Source organism: Muntiacus reevesi, chromosome 2, assembly GCF_963930625.1.
Source record: "Muntiacus reevesi chromosome 2, mMunRee1.1, whole genome shotgun sequence".
In the NCBI taxonomy this organism is placed as follows: Eukaryota; Metazoa; Chordata; class Mammalia; order Artiodactyla; family Cervidae; genus Muntiacus; species Muntiacus reevesi.
The window spans coordinates 167,755,079-167,775,393 of NC_089250.1; the positions used below are offsets into that span (position 1 = coordinate 167,755,079).

Below are 20,315 nucleotides of genomic sequence, written 5' to 3' on the forward strand. Positions count from 1 at the left end.
CTGTTTTCTCAGGGAGGATTTGCCCCTTAGAGTGGTCACTTGTGATGGCCCGTATGTTCTGCCCTGTTTATCTGTGAATCCCTAGGCTGCAAACACCGTCTTCACTGTTAGCTCTTTCCAGTTACTCTTGGCTTTCAGTATTGCAGACTTCCCTCCCCGTTCCCCTTCAAAAGCATCCTCCTACTCTCGGTCCTTCACTCCAGGTTCCGTCTTGAACTTCCACGAGGAAACTCTAACACTGCTCCAAGTTTACAGATTAGTTTGAGTCCAAGGATCCCTTTGTGATGTGTGGACGTTGTCTCCATCTCCGTGTATTTATGTTTACTTTTAACATCTGTCAAAACAGTTTTGTCATTTTTTCAGAAAGGCAACTCTCGTGGCATTTTATGATGTTATTTTTGTCATGGCGGCCGTTGAAAATGATGATTGATCTCTGTTGCAGCTAAGGACAAGTCTGAGAAGATTTTCGCCCTGGCTTTTGTAAAGCTCATGCGCTACGATGGAACCACCCTGAGGGATGGGGAGCATGATCTTATCGTCTACAAGGTGCGTTCGTTTTTCTGTTGGTGTGATGCTGTTGATGTTGACTGCTTTAAGCCTCTTTGGGCTTCCTAGCCTGAGTGGACGTCTCCCATCTTTGTGGCAACAATGCTGTCTAACAATGATTAATTCTGAAAATGAGCATTTCAGATGACCAGCAAGCTGTTCCTAAGGGGAGATGTTTGTTTTAGTTGCTAAGTCATGTCTGACTCTTAGCGACACGATGGACACCAGACTCCTCTGTCCATGGGATTCTCCAGGCAAGAATACTGGATGGGTTACCATTTCCTTCTCCAGGGGATCTTTCTGACCCAGGGATTGAACCTGCATCTCTTATGTCTCCTGCACCTCTTAGGTCTCCTGCATTGGCAGGCGGGTTCTTTACCACTAGAATCACTTGGGCAGGCCATAAAAACACATTAGATTCTGTTTAAAGAAATGCTCTGTGAATGTGAATTCATCTAGAGGAACAGGGAAATATTAAAAATAAGCAGTTTAGCACAGGGTCTCTGTTCAATATTATGGCTGTTTTTTCCTATTATTGTTATTGGCTGTGCAGCATGTAGGATCTTATTTCTCTGACCAGACATCAAACACATGCCCCCTGCAGTGGAAGCGAGGTGTCTTAACCACTGGGTCACTGGGGAAGTCCCCTGCTCAATATTATATAGCAAATTAGTTGGGAAAATAATTTATACAAGAATAGACACATGTAGATGTATAACTGTAGGTTTCCCTGGTGGCTCAGTGGTAAAGAATCTACTTGCAATGCAGGAGATGCAGGTTCAATCCCTGGGTTGGGAAGGTCCCCTAGAGAAGAAAATGCCTCCCCACTCCAGTATTCTTCTTGGAAAATCCCATGGACAGAGGAGCCTGGTGAGGTACAGTCTATGAGGTCGCAAAAGAGTCGAACACAGCTTAGCAGCTAAACAACAATGTGTATACCTGGATCACTTTGTTGTGTATCTGTAAGTAAGCACAACATTGTCAGTCAACTATACCCCAATATAAAACATTAAAAAATAAAATAAACTGTTTAGGAAATAATAGAAAACAAATATCACGAGGGTTCAAAGGATTAAGGATCTTAAGAGGGTATGAAAAAAAAATTGCCTGGTGCCATGAGCCGTGTGTGACCTGTTGTGGCCTTAAACCCGCAGGCGGAAGCGAAGAAGCTGGAGGACGCAGGCACGTACCTGAGCCTGCCCTCCACCAAGGCCGAGCTGGAGGAGAAGGGCCACTCGGCCACTGGCAAGAGCATGCAGAGCCTCGGGAGCTGCACCATCAGCAAGGACTCCTTCCAGATCTCCACGCTCGTGTGTTCCACCAAGCTGACCCAGAATGGTGGGTGTGCTGCCTGGAAACGGGGACGCCTCTCTGCACGTTTTCTCCTATCATCCCCTCTTTCTCATGCTCCCTGCTGGATGCAGGAGGTTTCCCTAGGTGCCTGAATCCCACCTGTGAGCCCTTCACGCCCTCGCACTGTGATGGCCTGTGGGGATGCTGATGACCGGGGAAAGGGGGTGGGGCTGACATCCCTTCTGCTTTGAAACACACATCCTGATTTCACCCTAAGGATGAACCTTAAAGTGATGGATTGCTTTTTCTTAAAAAATTATCCATCTGTGTATCTGCTGCTGCTAAGTCTGTGTATCTAGGTATCTATTTGTTTGGCTGCCCCGGATCTTAGTTGCCGCACGTGGGATCTAGTTCCCTGACCAGGAATTGAACCCAGGTCCCCTGCATTGGGAGTGCCGGGTCTCAGCCCCTGAGCCACCGGGGACGTCCCTGAATATACTTTTTGAAAAACAATTTTGGCCATGGGAAAGTGGCATGGCATAAAGGAAAGTGCATAATTGGGAGTCAGACCAATGCCCCAGGGAATTGGGAACCCTGGGAAGGACCTTGAACCAGGGCCCCCAAGCTCGTGTTCCTGTGTATGTCCTGGTTATAACGCCTGTCTCCTAGGGCTCTCTGAGGGCTACGGGACCTGTAGGGTGTGAGACTCCACCCTCTTGGGTCTTCCCCTCTCCCCTCTACTCATTGAAATAATTACCAGTCACCTTTAGTTTTAAAAGTTGCTGTTGATGACATTTCTAGTCCCCTCGATGGGGAGATACGGCGCCCCTTGCTGACGCACTCACACCAAAGCACGGTCTTAAGGCAGCATCAGATGGTGCCCGGCGTCCCTGCTCGGGCGGCGAGGCTCCTCGGCCTTGTCTCCACTACTCGCAGCCTCTTTGCAGCGTGGCCGCCCGGCCAGGGGCCACTTCTGATTCCGAGCGCACTGTCTGGTCGAGGCAGAGGCCCCTCTGCACAGATCCTACACTGAAAAATCCAGCTTCCCGAATGTGACCGTCTCACGGCTGTGCTGAGTAGGTTCACGCTCTCTTGAAAGTCAGCTTGAAAATCCAATTTTTCTCTCTTAGCCACCCGATGTGGATTTTGGTTATTAATGTCTGTTGTCATGAATTGTGTCCCGGGGGGTTGTCCTTAAAGCTGGGGCCCAACGGACAGTCATCATTTGGACTTTAACAGGATAATCAGGGGCCAAAAGTAGCCCCATCTCCTGGAAGCCCCTGCTTGGTAGCAGAGGGTGCACTGGCGTGGGGTGTGTGGGACCCGTTCAGACTTTCCCCGCCTGCTGTCTCTGCCTGGCTGTGCTGGGCTCTGCAAGCTACGTTTCTCACCATTTGTCCTAGGAGTAAATTGGGACCGGCTGGAGGGTGGGGGAGTGGTTGGGGGAGACTGTGTGGCGGAGAGTAGCATGTCACTCAGATGCTTGAAGGCCACTTGGATACATCTTTCTACCAATACGTGGTTTGATACATGGTTTGCCTGGCGCATTTTGAATTCTCCCAGCCTGGGGTCCTGCTCTGAACAGGTGAAAACCCTACCCGGGGGCGTTGGGTCCCCTGCATGCATGGGGAAAGGTAGGTCATGTGCAGGGCGTTTGCAAGTTTAATTCCCCAGGGAAGATGCCATCGGCTGGATGAGCACTGATTTGAGACTGGGTTATAGCAAGGATGACCCAGATGTCACTCAGATGTCACCCTGGATACAGCCTTCACAGGCCACTCGCCTGACGACCGGCTACTCCTTCTAGATGGCGGTCCCCAACCTTATTGGCAGCAGGGACCAGTTTCGTGAAAGACAGTTTTTCCATGGACTGGGGGGTAGAGGACTGGGTGGGATAGTTTTGGGGTGAATCAAGCACATAGCATTTATCGTGCACTTTATTTCTGTGATTGCTACCTCAGCTCCACCTCAGACCATCAGGCCTTAGATTTCAGAGGTTGGGGACCCCTCTTCTAGGGTCTCATTGAATTCAGGGCAGCCTCTCTCACGAGTACTTCATCCCTGCTGCGTCATAAGCCACCCTCTTACCTATGGGTCATATTCCAGAAGCATGTTTGGAAGCTGTTGTTTGCAATTTGAATATGTTTCCCCATTAAACAGTGCTATGAATAGCAGGTAGGTGCGGCCCACCCACAGAATCCCCCTTAACCCGCATGTCCCTGGAGAAGAGGGCTGCGAACCAGGGCATTCCCAAGGTATTAAGTCACAGTAATTTCCCAGGGAGATGCATCTCCCTGTCTCTGACCTCCTGACTCTTCGGGTCCCGCCAGTCTCAGGGCAGTCCCCTGCCTGGGACTGAGGGCAGGGCCCCCTGGTTTCCTGCAGCGGCTGTTGCTGGGCAACCAGGAAATAGCAGCTCTCAGCGATGCAGCTTACTGAGAGCCAGGGGGACCCGTCTTTTGTTGTTCATTTCACACCAGCCAGCGATGCCTCTTTTCGGGATGGTGGCATGTCAGGCGTGTGCGAGATGGAGTTGCCCCAGTTGGCATTGAGTCCCAGATTCTCATTTGAGGGAGTCATTTTTCCGAGACTGTGATTTGTTCCTGCGAAGGTCCAATACTTAGGGAAAAGGGGTGGCTTCATTACTCATCGAGATTTGTGTGAAACGTCTCTGTTCTCAGCATTATGCTGGATGCTACGGGGGAGAGGCAACAACGCAGGAGATGTGGTTCCTCTCCTGAATCAGCTTGCTGCTGAATGAGAAGGAGAGAAATCCTGACCCGGAGAGTTATTACGGGCCAGACTCCAGTGGCTGCTGGAGATTGAGAGGGGGCAGAGAGGGCAGGGACCTAGGGGCTGGTCGAGCTCCCCCTCCTCAAAGGTGTCTCAGAAAGGTACGGCTGGGCCCGTTAGCAGTGGACAGACAACTTTGAGGAGGGGGAGCTTGGCCAGCCTCCTAGGTCCCTGCCTTCTCTGACCTCTCTCATTTCGCAATATCTCAAGGGCTTCCCTTGTGGCTCAGATGGTAAAGAATCTGCCTGCAATGCAAGAGACCTGGGTTTGATCCCTGGGTCTGGAAGATCCCCTGGAGAAGGGAATAGCAACTCACTCTGGTATTCTTGCCTGGAGAATTCCATAGACAGAGGAGCCTGGGTGTCTACAGTTCATAGGGTTGCAAAGAGTTGGACATGACTGTGTGACTAACATGATGATCTTTTCTCAAAAGTACAGCATAGAGGGGAACCTCAGCCTCCTTCTAATCCAAAGTGCCACTAACTTTACTTGAATGGATTCAGATTATTAACTAGCCTCTGTTTAAGAAAAAAAAAATTGCTGGTAATTCTCATGAGGTAGAAAGCTCCCTTAACCCCAGGACTGAGAGCACGACTGAGCAGGATGTAGCCTTTCTCATGACTTCCCTTTTGATTAGAAATTAAACTATGTCAGCTTTCTTGTTGAATGACTAAAATGTTTATCTCTTTGATGGATGCAGGTCTTCCTGCTGGGCATCATGCTAAGTGCTTTTTCCACGTCTTACTATTTAATTCTTGCACCAACCCTGTGACTCAGGGAACCATGCACCCATTGTTCAGATAGGAAAACTGAGGTGAAGGTACCTGTCCAAGGTCATATAGCGGTTGTTGTTGCTGTTGAGTTGTGCAGTCATGTCTGACTCTTTGTGACCCCATGGACTGCAGCACGCCAGGCCTCCCTGTCCTTCAACATCTCCCAGAGCTTACTGAAACTCATGTCCATCGACTCGGTGATGCCATCCAACCATCTCATCCTGTCATCCCCTTCTCCTCCTGCCCTTAATCTTTCCCAGCATCAGGGTCTTCTCAGATGAGTCAGTTCTTTGCATCAGATGGCCAAAGTATTGGAGCTTCAGCATCAGTCTCTCCAGTGAATATTCAGGATTGATTTCCTTTAAGAATAGCTGGTTTGATCTCCTTGCAGTCCAAGGGATTCTCAAGAGTCTTCAACACCACAGTTCAAAAGCATCAATTCTTTGGCGCTCAGCGCTCTTTATGGTCCAACTCTCAGCATGGCCCAGCTGACGCTTGAATCTGTGCTGTTCATGTTCCAAATACACTAGGATGTCCCTCTGCGTTTTCCTGTTTGTAACTCTTGCCTTCAACATCTCTGCTTGGATGAGGTCATATCAATGAGGATGTGTGTTTATTGCTCATCACCTGTATGCCTTTTATGTGGTTTGATCTTTATGGGCTTTCCCTGATCGCTCAGATGGTAATGCAGGAGACCTGGGTTCGAACCCTGGGTTGGGAATATCCCCTGGAAGAGGGCATGGCTTCCCACTCCAATATTCTTGTCTGACAGTATGCAGGAAATGTGGGTTCGATCTCTGGGTTGGGAAGATCCCCTGGTTGAGGGCATGGCTTCCCACTCCAGTATTCTTGTCTGGGAAACCCCAGGGACAGAGGAGCCTGGCGGGCTACAGTTCATAGTGTTGCAAAGAGTCTAACATGACTGAGCAACTAACACTTTCACATCCTTAAATTATAATTGTTGTCTTGTATTCACTGAAATTCTACTTTATTGCCAAAATTGTTTTTCTTTTCAGTATTGACTAGGGTTTTTCTTAAAGAGACAGTGTCTGTAGCAGAAGTTCATTCCTGATGAGCATAAACAGTACATTAGATGTGTTTTGCTAATTGTGTTTTTTTCACATAATGGGATATTAATATGACTTCAAGTGAGAGTTGTGTAGGCCCATGTCTTTTCCTAGAGATGTTTTGGAGTCTGTCTTCATGCCTTAAACAAAGTCATTTCTCAACCATGTCTTCCACATTTAGTCTGCAAAAACCATTGCATTCAACTTGTGGTCTTTCTGTTAGGAAACAAACATAAAGACTCACAGAAAGGCCCAGCCTTGGTGAGGGCGGCAGGCTCAGTAGAGCAGTGGCCAGCATTCTTGTCTCCTTCGGGGACTGTCCCCTTGCATTCTCAGTACTGCATTTGAGTTGGTTATTTTATATCACATGCCCAGGCACTCAGTCATGTCCGACTCTTTGCGACCCCTTGGACTGTGGCTCGCCAGGCTCCTCTGTCCACGGGATTTCCCAGGCAAGAATACTGGAGTGGGTTGCCAGTTTCTTCTCCAGGGGATCTTACCAACCTAGGGATCGAACCCGTATCTCCTGCGTCTCCCACATTGCAGGTGGTTTCTTTACTGCTGAGCTGTTGGGGAGGCCCTTATTTTATATTATTTTATCTTAAAAAGTAAGAGTCTTGTTCTCAGGCAGGAAATAACTGCGGGGGAGAAGCTGCCAGGAGCGGCCTTGCAGGCCTGCTGCTGCTCTGATTTGCCTTCTTGTAGGTGGAAAGGTCTTCCTTTCAGGGACTCCCTGCTGCCTTTCTGAAGCTCTTGTTTGTGAATAATTTCATGGTAAATGTAATTGAAAGTAATGAATTCAGCTGCACTGGGCATCAAGGATGCCTCTAGAAAAGTATTGAAATATTTAGCTGGTGAACATTTCCAAAGAGACTTGGTTTTTCTGTTCAAAAAGTGATGTTGGAGACCTGATGTGACGGGTGCGTGAGGGAGACCAGTCCTTGCTGGGAGGAACTGATTGTCGTTTCCTGTTTCCAGTGGATCTGCTGGGGCTCCTGAAGTGGCGATCAAACACCAACCTGCTGCAGCAGAACCTGAGGCAGCTGATGAAGGTGGACGGTGGAGAGGTGGTGAAGGTAACGTGGCCGCCACGCTGTTCGCTTGTCCTAAAGTGTGTGAACCGGTGTAGGTGCGGCCTCCCAAGACCGTAGAGCCACGCCTCCAAGATACGGGGGGTTCGGTTTCACATTGTGGTGGGAAAGCAGGTCACATGAATTATTTGGTTCCCCGATGCAAATCAAAGGGACGCCCACACCTTGCTGTAGTCTTTTGCGTGTGTGGTAACCTCGTGTCAGAGAAGCTAGGTGTGATATAAAATGGGTAACCAACAGGGACCTCGTGGATAGCAGAGGGGATAAGCTCATTATTTTATAAAAACCTGTAATGGAAAAGAACCTAAAAAGCAATATATAATATATACTGTATTACAGTATCTACAATGTATAATATATATATTATAATACACACGTGTATATAATGCATATAATTTATATGTATATTTATATGTACATGGATATATATGTATGACTGAACCACTGTGCTGTACATTTGAAACTAACACATTGTAAATAAACTATACCTTCCAAAATTAGAAAAAACCATGCCCACACCTTAATTAAAAAATACCTTGTTGCGAGAAATGCTGTCACTCGAATCTTTGGTGATTGATAACCCTTTTGCAGTAGTCGTATCAGAGATCGCTGATCACATCATCACCACAAATATATCAGTGAAGAAGCTGGAAATATTGTGAGAATTATCAAAATGTGACCCAGAGACACCGAGTGAGCTAGTGCTCTTGGAAAATTTGGGCTGATAAACTTGCTGGACCCAGGATTGTCACAAACCTTGGATTGGTAAAAGCCAGAGTACCTGCCAAGTGCGATGAAGCACAGCCTGCTGGTGTGGGGCTCTGGCTGTGACCCCTTAAACCCCCAGCGTCTTCGGGATGTTGACACACGCCGCTAGGAGGACAGAGTCCTTCTTGGACCCTGGTCAGGCAGGGCCGCCTGGCTTCACTGTGATGGAAATGGTCTTTGGAATCATCCGAGTCTAGGGCCCTGGGCTCCCCTCCAGTGGGCCCTCGCTGTGGGGCTGCCATAGGTTAAATAACCTCGCTTAAGCCTCGCTTTCCCCGCTGTAGTCTGTGCCTTTGCTGGGCTTCTCGGGTGGCTCAGACAGTAAATAATCTGCCTGCAATGCAGGAGACCTGGGTTCAATTTCTGGGCTGGGAAGATCCCCTGGAGAAGGGAATGGCCACCCACTCTAGTGTTCTTTCCTGGAGAATTCTATGGATAGAGGAGAGGAGCCTGGCAGACTATAGTCCATGGGGTCACAAAGAGTTGGACACAACTAAGTGACTAACACACACACTTTCCCTGCGGTAAAATGGACAGAGCCAGAGTGCCTTGTTCAGATGATCCTTGTGGAGGTTGCAGAAGGTTCTGGCCCTGGGAGGTGGTCTAAGAGTGTCATGATTTATCCTCATCACTGTCCTGCCGTCCTTGTGATCCTGAACCCTGGCTCTCTACTTACCCAGAAGCCCTGTCATCGACCTGGAGAACTGCGTGGTGTGTCTGTGAAGTCGCAGTCCTCGGGCTTAGCTGCTTTCCTTCCCTGCAGTCTTGGTTTATTTCTTAGCCTCGCACAGAGCAGGCTGTGGAGCAATGCTGGTGCCCTCCTGAATCTTCACCTGAGATTGGACAGTCAGGCGGGTGTGATCGGAGGTCCCTTGGAATGCTCAAGTGTGGTCCTTGTTGGCGCTTTTGGTATTTTCTTCAGCCTCTCCCGTCTCCCGTCTGCCCGGTGACGCCTCCTTGTACGGAAGGCAGTGCCCGTCCCTGGCCACGGGGCTCCACCCGGGCTGGTGGCAGCGGGCTGGCCCCCCACCTCGTGGTTGCTCCTGAGCAGGCTCCCCCCCGCCAGGTCTGTGCTGCTGCCTCCATCCCGTCCCCTCCGTGAGAGATGCTCGCAGAGGGAGACACCCTTATCTCTCTAAAAATTAATTACTTAAAATGGTCTCAATTAAACAGCAGTGTGGTTAGCTTCAGTATAAATTAATTCGGTGGCGTCGCTCTCCTAAATTCATTGTATAGCCATTCAAACATATCCTTGCTAATCTTCGAAGTTTAATCATCTTTTCCCGGCCCCTGTCTTCTTGTCCTGACTTGGACAATGTTAATTGTGTTTTAAACTTCCCCGGGTTCTATGAATTCCCTAATTCAGATGAAAATTGGCTGAATGACTTCACAGCACTTCTTTAAAAGACCCACAGTTAATGAAATTGTGTCCTCTTTCATTTCTCGGCCCCTGTATCACGTCAGGGATTACTTGTATTCCTGTTGAACTTTTGTTACACTGACCAGGGAAAATCTGGAGCCATCTGGTTTTATTGGCTTCCTCTCTCCCTTTTAGCTGGTCTATTATCATCTCCTATTGTTCATCCCTGGAGATGATTTTTCACCTCTCGTGACCCTTCCTGTGTTCACTGGAACTGCCCAGGCCTGGAGGACCTGTCTGGCCCTTACCTGCTTTGCCTGAGTTTTATTCTTTCCCATCACCAGTGTGTCTTAACATCCTTAGGCCTAGAGTGGAGAACAGTCTCATCTAAGGACCACACGGGATCCCAACCTGCATGGGGCTGCTTTCCATTATACAGAAGAACACTTATAGGCTGTGGGTCTTATTCCACTTATTTAAGACCTCCCTTTTGTGTATTTGTAACTTTTTTCTTAAGATTTTTGTTTTTTTTGATGTGTACCATTTTTTAAGGAACTCTTTAGAGGAATTAAAGAACTTCTTGATTAGGGTAAAAGAGGAGAGTGAAAAAGCTGGCTTGAAACTCAACATTAAAAAAACTAAGACCATGGCATTCAGTCCCATAACTTCATGGCAAGTAGAATGGGAGAAAGTTGAAGCAGTGACAGATTTTCTTTTCTTGGGCTCCAAAATCAATGAGGACAGTGACTGCAGCCATGAAATTAAAAGGCACTTGCTTCTTGGAAGAATAGCTATGACAAATCTAGACAGTGTATTAGAAAGCAGAGACATCACTTTGCCGACAAAGGTCTGTATAGTCAAAACTATGGTTCTTCCAGTAGTCATGGACAGATGTGAGAGTTGGGCCATAAAGAAGACTGAGCGCCAAACAATTGGTTTTTTTGAATTGGGGTGCTGGAGAAGACTCTTGAGAGTCCATTGGACGGCAAGGAGATCAAAGCAGTCAATCATCCTAAAGGAAATCAACTCTGATTCCAATTCATTGGAAAGACTGATGCTGAAGCTGAAGCTCCAGTACTTTGGCCACCTGATGCAGAGAGTCAACTCATTGGACAAGACCCTGATGCTGGACAAGATTGAGGGCAGGAGGAGAAGGGAGTGGCAGAAGATGAGATGATTAGATGGCATCACTGATTCAATGGCCATGAATTTGTGCAAACTCTGGGAGATAGTGGAGGACAGGGAAGACTGGTGTGCTGTAGTCCATGTGGTCGCAGAGTTGGACATAGCTTAGCAACTGAACAACAGCAACATTTTTTAGAGTCTTTATTGAATTTATTACACTATTGCTTCTGTTTTGTGTTTTGGTTTTTTGGCCTTAAGGCATGTGTAATCCACTAAGTTCCCTGATCAGGGGTTGAACCTGCACCCCCTGTGTTGGAAGATGAGGTCTTAACCACTGGGCCACTGGAGAAGTCCTTGTGTATTTTAACTTTTACCGGAAAGATGACATTGCCTGATTGACAGTTCGAAGTATTTGCTCATTTGGAAAAAGTGACACTGCTTGGAGAAAGTATTTGCTGATATGAAGATGGTGATCGTGGTCTTCAGTGGATGGTCTTGGAGAGAGGGTGGGAGTCAAAAGCAGCCCTTTCGTGGCCTTGAGTGAGGGCCCACCCTCAGGACACTCTGCTGCAGCTCTCCAGGTCCTGCCCCCTGTTTCTGTGTCATTCATCTGGGTGGGGCGGGTGGACCTACTTCCTTGAACTGTGCCAAGCCAGGGCTTGGCACCTGGGGAGTCTCTTGGCAGGAACACTGGGCTATTAGCAGATGGCGTCAAGTTTTGACCTTTGTGAAGCTTTTGCAATCTGAAAATGATGGGAAATTATACAAAAGTAATGAAGGTGGTACAGGCTTAAATAATTACGGAGTTGACAGAACGGTGGATGTCTAGACCAGAATGCCTTCTGGTTCGGCTGGTTTCATTCCTCTGCCCATTTGTATGTGACACTTCCTGGCATGGAATAGGGGGTCGGAGGCACAGTAGAACAGAATGAGGATTTTATGTCTGACGGGTCTTAGATTGCTTACTAGGTCTGGGAGCTTGTCCTCTCTTGGGAAGAAGAGCTTTGGTAGTCGCTTAGTCGTGTCTGACACTTTGCGACCCCATGGACTGCAACCCACTAAGCTACTCTGTCCATGGACTTCTCCAGGCAAGAATACTGGAGTGGGTAGCCATTCCTTTCTTCAAGGGATCTTCTGGACCCAGGGAGCCATCCCAGGTCTTCTGCATTGCAGGTGGATTCTTTACCATCTGAGCCAGCAGGAAAGAGCTGTGGGACCCTGAATGTGCAAGCTTCCACAGCTTTACGGAGGCTAGGGGGTGAGCTCTGGTGGAAGGGCAGATCCTTGTGTTTGGTTTCTCAGTCTCAAGATCGTCTGGGGACTCGAGAGCCCCTGGATTTCTGTGTGTGGGCCGAGCAGCCAAGGGAGCCCTGGTCCAGGGATCTCACATAGCCATCCTCTGTCCTAGCTGTGGGACTGTCTCACTTCCTCCTTGTGTTCTTAATAACCACGTGTTTGAGATGTAATTCACATTCCAGAAAACACCCTTTTTAATTCATACAATTCACTGGTTTTCAGTATATCCACAGAGTTGTGCAACTGCTGAACAATCTCATTCCAGAACATTTCCATCACCAGAAAAAGAAATCCTATACCTGTTGGCCATCACTCCACTCTGCCTGCAACCAGCTGTCTTTATAGATTTGACTATTCCAGCTACTTTATGTAAATCGAGTGACAATATATAACATTTTTTCTTATTGACTTCTTTTCCTGAGTACAGTACTTTCAAGGCAGGTGGTGGCATGTGTCAGAACTTTATTCCTTTTTATGTTTAAATAATAAATGCTGCACTGTATGGATATGCCACAGTTCATGGGCTTTCCCAGGTGGCATTAGTGGTAAAGAACCTGCCTGCCAATGCAGGTGACATAAGACAAGGGTTCAATCCTTGGGTCAGGAAAATCCCCTGGAGGAGGAAATGGCTACCCACTCCAGTATTCTTGCCTGGAGAATCCCATGGACAGCAAGCCTGGCAGGCTGCAGTTCATGGGATCCAAAGAGTCAGACACGACTGAGGTGACTTAGTGTGCAGGCATTCCATTCATCAGTTTATCCATTCATTAGGTGACGCACACTTGGGTTGTTTCCACGTTTTGACCATGGTGAATAAAGCTACTCTGAATATTTGTGTACACATTTTTGTGTAGATACATGTTTTCCATTCTTTTGGTTTTATACCCAGGAATGAGATTATTGAGTTGCATGGTAAATCTACATTTAACCCTTTGGTGGATTGTCAGTTGGTTTTCCAAAGCCATTGCCTCATTCTACATTTCTACCAGCATATATATCAGGGCTCCAGTTTCTCTCTGCCTTTCTCATGCTTAACTGCTGTCCATCTATTTGATGATAGTCACCACACTCGGGATGAAGCGATATCTCACCCTGGTTTCAATCTGCCGATCCATAGTGATTTAACGGTGAATATACACACACTTCATTTCCTTGTATGGCCACGAGTCCACTGTATGGTCAGTAGTCCCCTGTATGGCATTTTGCCCTACCCCACTGACAAGGAACTCATTACTTCCAATGTAGTCTTTTTAGTTCATCTTATACTTCTTTCTAGGGAGAATAGGGAAGGATTCAAAGATAATTTCTAGTGTGACATAACTTTGAAGTCTCCTAATTTTTTCAAAATTATATTCATAATATTTTGTCATTCTATTCTGTAATATTTATTTGGTGACATAGTAGGCTATAAAAGGATTTCTAAATTACTGTTAAATAAATTAAGCACTTCCTGGCCCTCTGTTCTGTACTCCTGTTTCAGAATCACATAGCTCTTCTGTCCTTGCACCTGTATTTGCAGAGGATCCTTTATTAAACTAGAAATTTGCCCCTTTGTGGCTTCTGCCCACTCGTTAGCTCAGGTCCCACTCAGGGTGAATGGGATAAGTCAGATTCAGCCTTCCCAGGGTTGCTGTTGAGCTCCTGGTCTTGGTGGAAACCAGCAGAAGGGTTGGAGCGGTCCCATGGGGGGTGGGGGATGAGCTCTGTGCATTTCCTTGCTGCTCATCCTCTGCTTAACTTAGGGTGGCATGTCTTTGTTCTGAATTCACTCATCTCAGATTTTTGTCATGTGCATGTAGTAGGTGCTGTTAGGGAAAGCTGGGTGTTGGGAGTTCTGCCAGGAGTAATCGGCTGGGGAGAGTGGGTGACTTTAGATCGTCTGTTGACCTTTTGTGTCCCTCCAGTTCCTCCAGGACACCTTGGATGCCCTCTTCAACATCATGATGGAGAACTCGGAGAGCGAGACCTTTGATACATTAGTGTTTGATGCTCTGGTAAGAGACCTTGACTTTGCATCTGCTCAGAAATTATGGGGCTTTCATGTTGCAACCTTTGAAGCTGGGGCGGGAGCCATCACAGTAAGCTTGAAAGCATTTTCAGTTGTAAACCCAATCAAAGGAAATGAATTGAGAGTTAGAAAGTTTTTTGCAATGGAGCACTGTAGTTAGGTAAATGTAATTGGTAGCGGAAGAAGAGGTAAGCTGGCTGACCAGCCTGTGTCCGAAAATGTTAGCGCGCAGTTGACTCGCACAGAGGTGCAGGTGATTCAGTTGAAGATTCCAAAATGGTTTGCATTTCTTTTGCTAATGAAAATGTTAATTTAACAGGTATTTATCATTGGACTAATTGCTGATAGAAAATTTCAGCATTTTAATCCTGTTTTGGAAACCTACATTAAGAAACACTTTAGCGCAACCTTAGCCTACACGTAAGTTCTTTTTTGTTGTTTTAAAACCAGTTCTTCTTTTTGTATTTTTGTTAAGACTCTTTTCCATATACTTTTGCCTATGGTTCTTTCTACATTTCCTTTCACCAATGGTGAGTTTACTGGGATCATTTTTATTACTGTTTCCCTCTTAACAGACCTAAAAATTTTGTTGGAAAATATAGGGGATGCATTATAGGATTCTGGAATAAATTCTTGTTCTTCTCTACACGTTTGGTTTGTCTTTGAGTTGTTCCCTCTGTGTTTGATAAAATGGATATATGGATCCAGAGAGCTTGCCACACTGCAGCTTCCTCAGAGCTATTTGATGAATGAATAAATGGATGTGGTCTTGTCTTGAGATTATTGTTTATTTAGTGTGAATATTAATAAAATTCAGTCTTGTACTTTTCAATCTATTTTTTCACTCTATTTTTTAAGGTTGCAGGTGATTTGTTTATTTTTGTTTTGCTGGATCAAGCTGGATAAAATAATTTTTTCTTTTTAATTGGTTTAGTTACTCAGTGATGTTTAAAGAGCCAGAATATTAATGTTGTTCAGATAAAACATCTGCAGGTTTGGCAATTGTTTTTAAACTCCATCTGGATTTTGGCTTTTAATACTCCTTCATTTCTTTCTTTTTTTAAAATTTTTTCTTTACATTTAGTTGCTTTTATTGAAGTGGCATTGATTTGCAAGGTGGTGTTAGTTTCAGGTTTACACCAGAGTGATTCAGTTTTATGTGTGTTTGTGTGTGTGTGTGTGTGTGTATAATATATACATATATTCCTTTTCAGATTCTTCTTGCTCTTTAAAGAGTTCCTCTCCTTTGTTCGAGAAACTTCAGCTCTAGCTGACTGGGATTCTTACTCCCCACCCAGCTGCTCTCCGTTCACCCAGCTGCTCCCTCCCTGGGCCCCTGTCGGGTCTAGGAGGGCTCCCAGGGGACGGTGTGAAGCCTGGTGTCAATGTCACAACCCGGGGACTTGCTGCCTTGGCTTATGTTACCACTCTGTCACTTGGCAAGCTTAGGTTGCTTAGCATCTCTGAGCCTCAGCCTTCTCATCTGCACAACAGCACGGTTGTAGGTTTTCTTGAGAATTTTAATGAGTTCTTAACATGTCAAGTGTTTGGAATAATCCGTGGCACTTAGCACCAAGCAGTAGTTAGATTTTGTTATTATTAGAATTATTAGGGTGAGTTCCTCGTTCTCTCACAGTGGGATTTATTGGCACTGATTCAGACTTTTTCTGTGTGCGCTGCAGTGAAAAGGAAAGGTTTAATATTTTAAAGAATATTTCACTTAGATTCCTTAGAAGTGATTCTCTTTTAGGGCCAGGAGCTTGAACTGAAGTTCCCATCTGTGTCTTGCCCCTACTTGGGTCAGAACCTGTTGTCCCTGGCTGCGGGAACTCAAGGTCCTCTCCCGGAGTCTCGGATTCTGTATCTGCTCGAGTGCTTGTTTATTGCAGGGCTGCTGGTGGGGCCCGACGTGGGCAGGAAGTAGGGGTGTCCTTGGGCACACAGGGCAAGCTGTGACAGGCTTGGTGCTTGCTGGCTAATCAACCTTTGTCTAAGACATTCTGTTCTCTGGGTGGAAAGGCCCCCCTGGCCCGCACTTCAGAGGGTTCCCTGCAGACTGCTGGTTGGGTGGCCTCATCTCGCTATAGCAACCAGAGGAGCCAGTGCAGGGTTCATGGGGGCGGCCTCTGCGCTGCTCTGGGTCCCGTGTGGCCTCCTCCTGTCACCTTCTCCATCCTCCTTTACTGAAACTGGGCCAAACAGCTCTTCTCAGATGAGATTTTTTTACTTTCATTTTAGAAAGTCAGAACGGTGGCAGGGTCAGTCCAGGTCCTCTTTCGGGCGTCCCCTTGCCCTTATTCTCAAAGGGGGAAGCAAACCTGGGGAGCGCTGGGCAGGTTACTCCACGGAAGACACAAAAAGTGCCATCTTAACTGTTTAATTACGACGGGATGGAGCCGAGAATCCGTATCCCCTCGTCCAGTCTGTCATCTGCAGAAAAGGCAATTTTAATTTTGGAAAATAAGTGTTCTTATCTTGTTTTGACAAACTAGCAACCCCAAGTGGTTCTTGAGCTGTTGGATGGTGAGTATTTTCGCCTTGAAATGCCAGAGGAGATAATTGAGGTTCACGCGGTTCTAACGCAATCAGCAAGGCTGCCTCTGCCCTAATGAAGTGTTTGTGGCCTTCTCCAGCCCAGGGGACCTCTAGTACCAAGCATCATCACAGACAGTCTCTCCTCTCCCCCGCCTGTAGGGGAGGCGGGCAGGGGCTTAGGTTAGACTCACATCCTGGCAGTTTCTTTACCTCTGTCCTTTGATAAATGTTGAGATCTGGAGCCTTTCATTGCAAACAACTCTGAGAGAAGAAATTAACAACGACTAGAGGCAATGGGTGTTACTTCTTAGCCTTCTAAGTCACAGAGCAAGTGCTCCCTGCATGGGTGGTTCATGGGGCAGAGTGACCTGGGCTGGTCCAAGTGAGGAGGGAGGGAGGCGTCAGCTTTGGGCACGGTTCTTCCCGAAAACCAGCAGGACGTGCTCATTCTGTGCACAGATCTCCCTTTCCCGGAGCTGGTTCGGGCCTCCTCCCCACTGAACCGATGTTTCCATTTGCTCCTCTCACCTAGGGCCGAGCAGTTTGGTCTTTCTACAGTTACAAGTGGTGTGACGGGTGTGGATTCGGGTCCTGTGACTTCCTGACTTATTTTCTGATTCTGGGTCATACTTTTTTGCAAATCATTCCTTCTTTTTGTTCTTTCCTTTGACTGCACTGTTGGAAGGATTTCCAAAATCTATTTCTATGGAATGAATGTGAAACGTGAAAGCGTTGGTCGGTCAGTTGTGTCTTGATTCTTTGCGACCCCATGGACTGTAGCCCACCAGGCTCCTCTGTCCATGGGATTCTCTGGACGAGAGTACTGGAGTGGGTAGTCATTCTCTTCTCCAGATGGAATGTCTATTCCTTGGGGTATCACTAGGGTTTAGAGAACAGGGTGTGTGGGCCTGTCAGTTTGGGAAAGCATGTTAAACTGGGTGAAACAGAGGTTATGCCAGGACTTGGGAGGCTCTGCCAGGCCTCGAGAACCATCACAAGACATGTAAGCATAGATAGATACCTTCCCAGGACTGGGGCCAGGGGAGGCTATGGGGAGGGGATCTTTCTGGCCTCGCTTTTTCAGGACGCACTGCCAGGAAGGCTCCTGTGATAGCATCTTGAGGGTTCTTGAGTTCTGCAGCTTGATCAGTGTTAGAAATGATTTCACATCCTCTCGGTCGCCCAAAAGCCTCTTTATTGTGATTTATCAGTAAAATCGTTACTCTTAGGTTCTTCCGAGGTCACAAGCCAAGTTTCAGTTGCTCTTATGAGTGACTCGTGATAATCTCAGATAACAAGCTGGTGCACACTGGCTCTCAACTTAATGGGAAATGCTGTCAGTACCCTGGCAGGCTGGTTTTTTGTTTTTTTTTTTTAATGAATATTTAAAAGTCAGAAGGAATTCTTGTTGATTACTGAAAAAGTTAGGGGGTGGAGAAGTTTGGTTTAGGGGTAATCTTGTTGGTTGTTGTCATATAGGTTTTACACACGTTGCTAGTTTTTGAAGTTACAGTGTAGCCAAGCACGTCAAAAGCTGAAAATATCCTGAAGTTATTTAATTATTCCTTTATGATTTAAAAGGCTTAACTTGAAGATTATTAGTTTATGGGCCCATAGTTGATTTCATGATAGAGAACCTGCCTGCCGGTGCAGGAGACGTGAGTTCAGCCTCTGGGTTGGGAAGATCGCCTGGAGGAGGAAATGGCAATCTACTCCAGTATTCTTGCCTGGGAAATCCCAGGGACAGAGGAACCTGGCGTACTACAGTCCACAGGGTCGTAAAGAGTCAGATATGACTGAGCACACATGCATAGTGGTAGAAAATGTAGACATTTGGACAGAATTAAAAACTGATTATTACTCTTACTGCCTCTATTATTTGAAAATACCACTCAGTTAAAAGCAAGAGAGCATTATGAAAATAGATATGGCTGTCCAGAAAACCCCTTTGATTTGGTCGTTGAGCATTGGGAACGCTAGATCACCTACTAGTCCTGGGCTTCTCCATCTGCAAATTAGGGGTAAAACTGAACACTTGTTCTACAATGTTGCTATGGAGAATAAATTATATAATACTCCTAAATGCTTAGGAAGACATCTAAAACTTGGAAAGTACTTGTTAAATGCTCTGATCTCGCTCCTCTGAGAGTTGTTTTATGGGTCACTTTTAATCTGTTACGAACACATTTCACAAATATGTGCATACTGATAAATTGTGAACCCAGCTAAAAAGAACCCAAATACCCACTTGTGTATTTCTGCCCCAGTTAGGAAACGAGATACTGTAGTCGTCTGAAGTTGTTGATGTGTGTTTCCGTTCTGAACAGGAAGCTGACGAAGGTTTTGCGGAACTACGTGGACAATGCCGAGAAGCCGGGAATAAGTGACCAGCTGTATAAAGCCATGAAGGCTCTAGAGTACATCTTCAAGTTCATCGTGCGCTCCCGGATCCTGTTCAACCAGTACGTGTCCCCGTGCCGGCTCTCCAGAGGGCTGGGAGGAGACTCTTTTCTTCCTTCCTTCCTTCCTGCCTGCCTTCCTTCGTCTTCTCCCTTCCCCTGCCTCATTCTTCTTTGCCTTTCTCTCCTCCTCCCCTTCCTTTGCCTGTGGTCTAGCAGAAACAGCAGTGAACAGACAGCAGTTCTGGGCTGGCGTTGTCCACGGTCACCCTAACTGCTCCCCAGTGGAGTGAAAGGCAGGCTCTGAGTTTGAGTCTTGAGCTGTGAGCCTGAACTCTGTGCCTGTGAGTCACTGTCTCCTGAAAGCGTTGGCATTTTATCCGAGGCAGTACAGACTGAACACCCAGAGTTCTGCAGCTCTTTTCAGTGTCACTTTATAGAGGAAAAAAGCCCCTTGGAGAACACACAGAATTAAAACAGGCCACATCAACAGTAACAAACAGCAAGGTAAATTAACTCACTGGGGAAGACGGTGGGGTTCCGCCCTCTTTCCTTCAGCTAGAATCATGTTTTGTTTCTAGAGAGAGATTCCTACACATGAAATGGCCATGTGCATGGACATTCAGTGTTTTAACTTTGGGATGTGTTTCATGGATTATCTGGGCAAATTTATGAGTTGTTTTTGAACTTTAAAGTGGGTTGGGGTATTTCTGATCCACTTTAAAATAATGGCTTCATCATTTTATAGAGAACGTTAGTGTTTTTTCCTAGAGGAAAGAGTGGGGCTAAAATAAATGAGCTTTCAGTTGGCCCACAGTGTTTAGCTCTGAATGAAGAGAGGAGAAGCAGGGGTAGACGGGGTGTTGGGATGTTGAAGCTGAGTCCCGCTGCTGCTGTTTGTGGAGGCAACTGCTTTGGGTGCCCTACAGTGGGTGATACTGGTTCTTGTCGATTATTGGAGGGCGATGCTCTTGTGTGAGTCCTAAACACAGAGATGAAGTTTAAGAATCAGTGTCCCTCTGATTCACAGAATACATGTCACCTTTAAAAGCCCAGCCCTCTTGAAACGTATCAGTGAATATGGGGCATTGAGGGAGCGTGGACCCAGGTCTGTGCCTCCTTACTGACTCTTCACTTTGTTGGCCCGAAGCTGGCTTTCCAGAAGGACCAGCAAGAGAGGGGAGGTTTTCACAGTCCAGTCTTGTGTACCCTGTGGGGCACAGGGGGCAGAGGAGCGGGCGACTGTGTGTAGAGCTCTAAG

The 20,315-nt window shown here is 46.7% G+C and overlaps 1 protein-coding gene across 2 annotated transcripts in view; it reads left to right on the forward strand.

Moving 5' to 3' along the window:
* DOCK1 (dedicator of cytokinesis 1) overlaps nt 1-20,315 on the forward strand; it is a 545,628-nt gene that overhangs the window by 102,541 nt on the left and 422,772 nt on the right. For both annotated transcript variants that reach the window (XM_065923534.1, XM_065923535.1), the window contains exons 17-22: nt 443-546; nt 1,701-1,884; nt 7,451-7,548; nt 14,017-14,106; nt 14,440-14,540; nt 18,983-19,117. In XM_065923534.1, the coding sequence (XP_065779606.1) occupies nt 443-546; nt 1,701-1,884; nt 7,451-7,548; nt 14,017-14,106; nt 14,440-14,540; nt 18,983-19,117 (712 nt within the window). The remainder of the gene's footprint in view (nt 1-442; nt 547-1,700; nt 1,885-7,450; nt 7,549-14,016; nt 14,107-14,439; nt 14,541-18,982; nt 19,118-20,315) is intronic.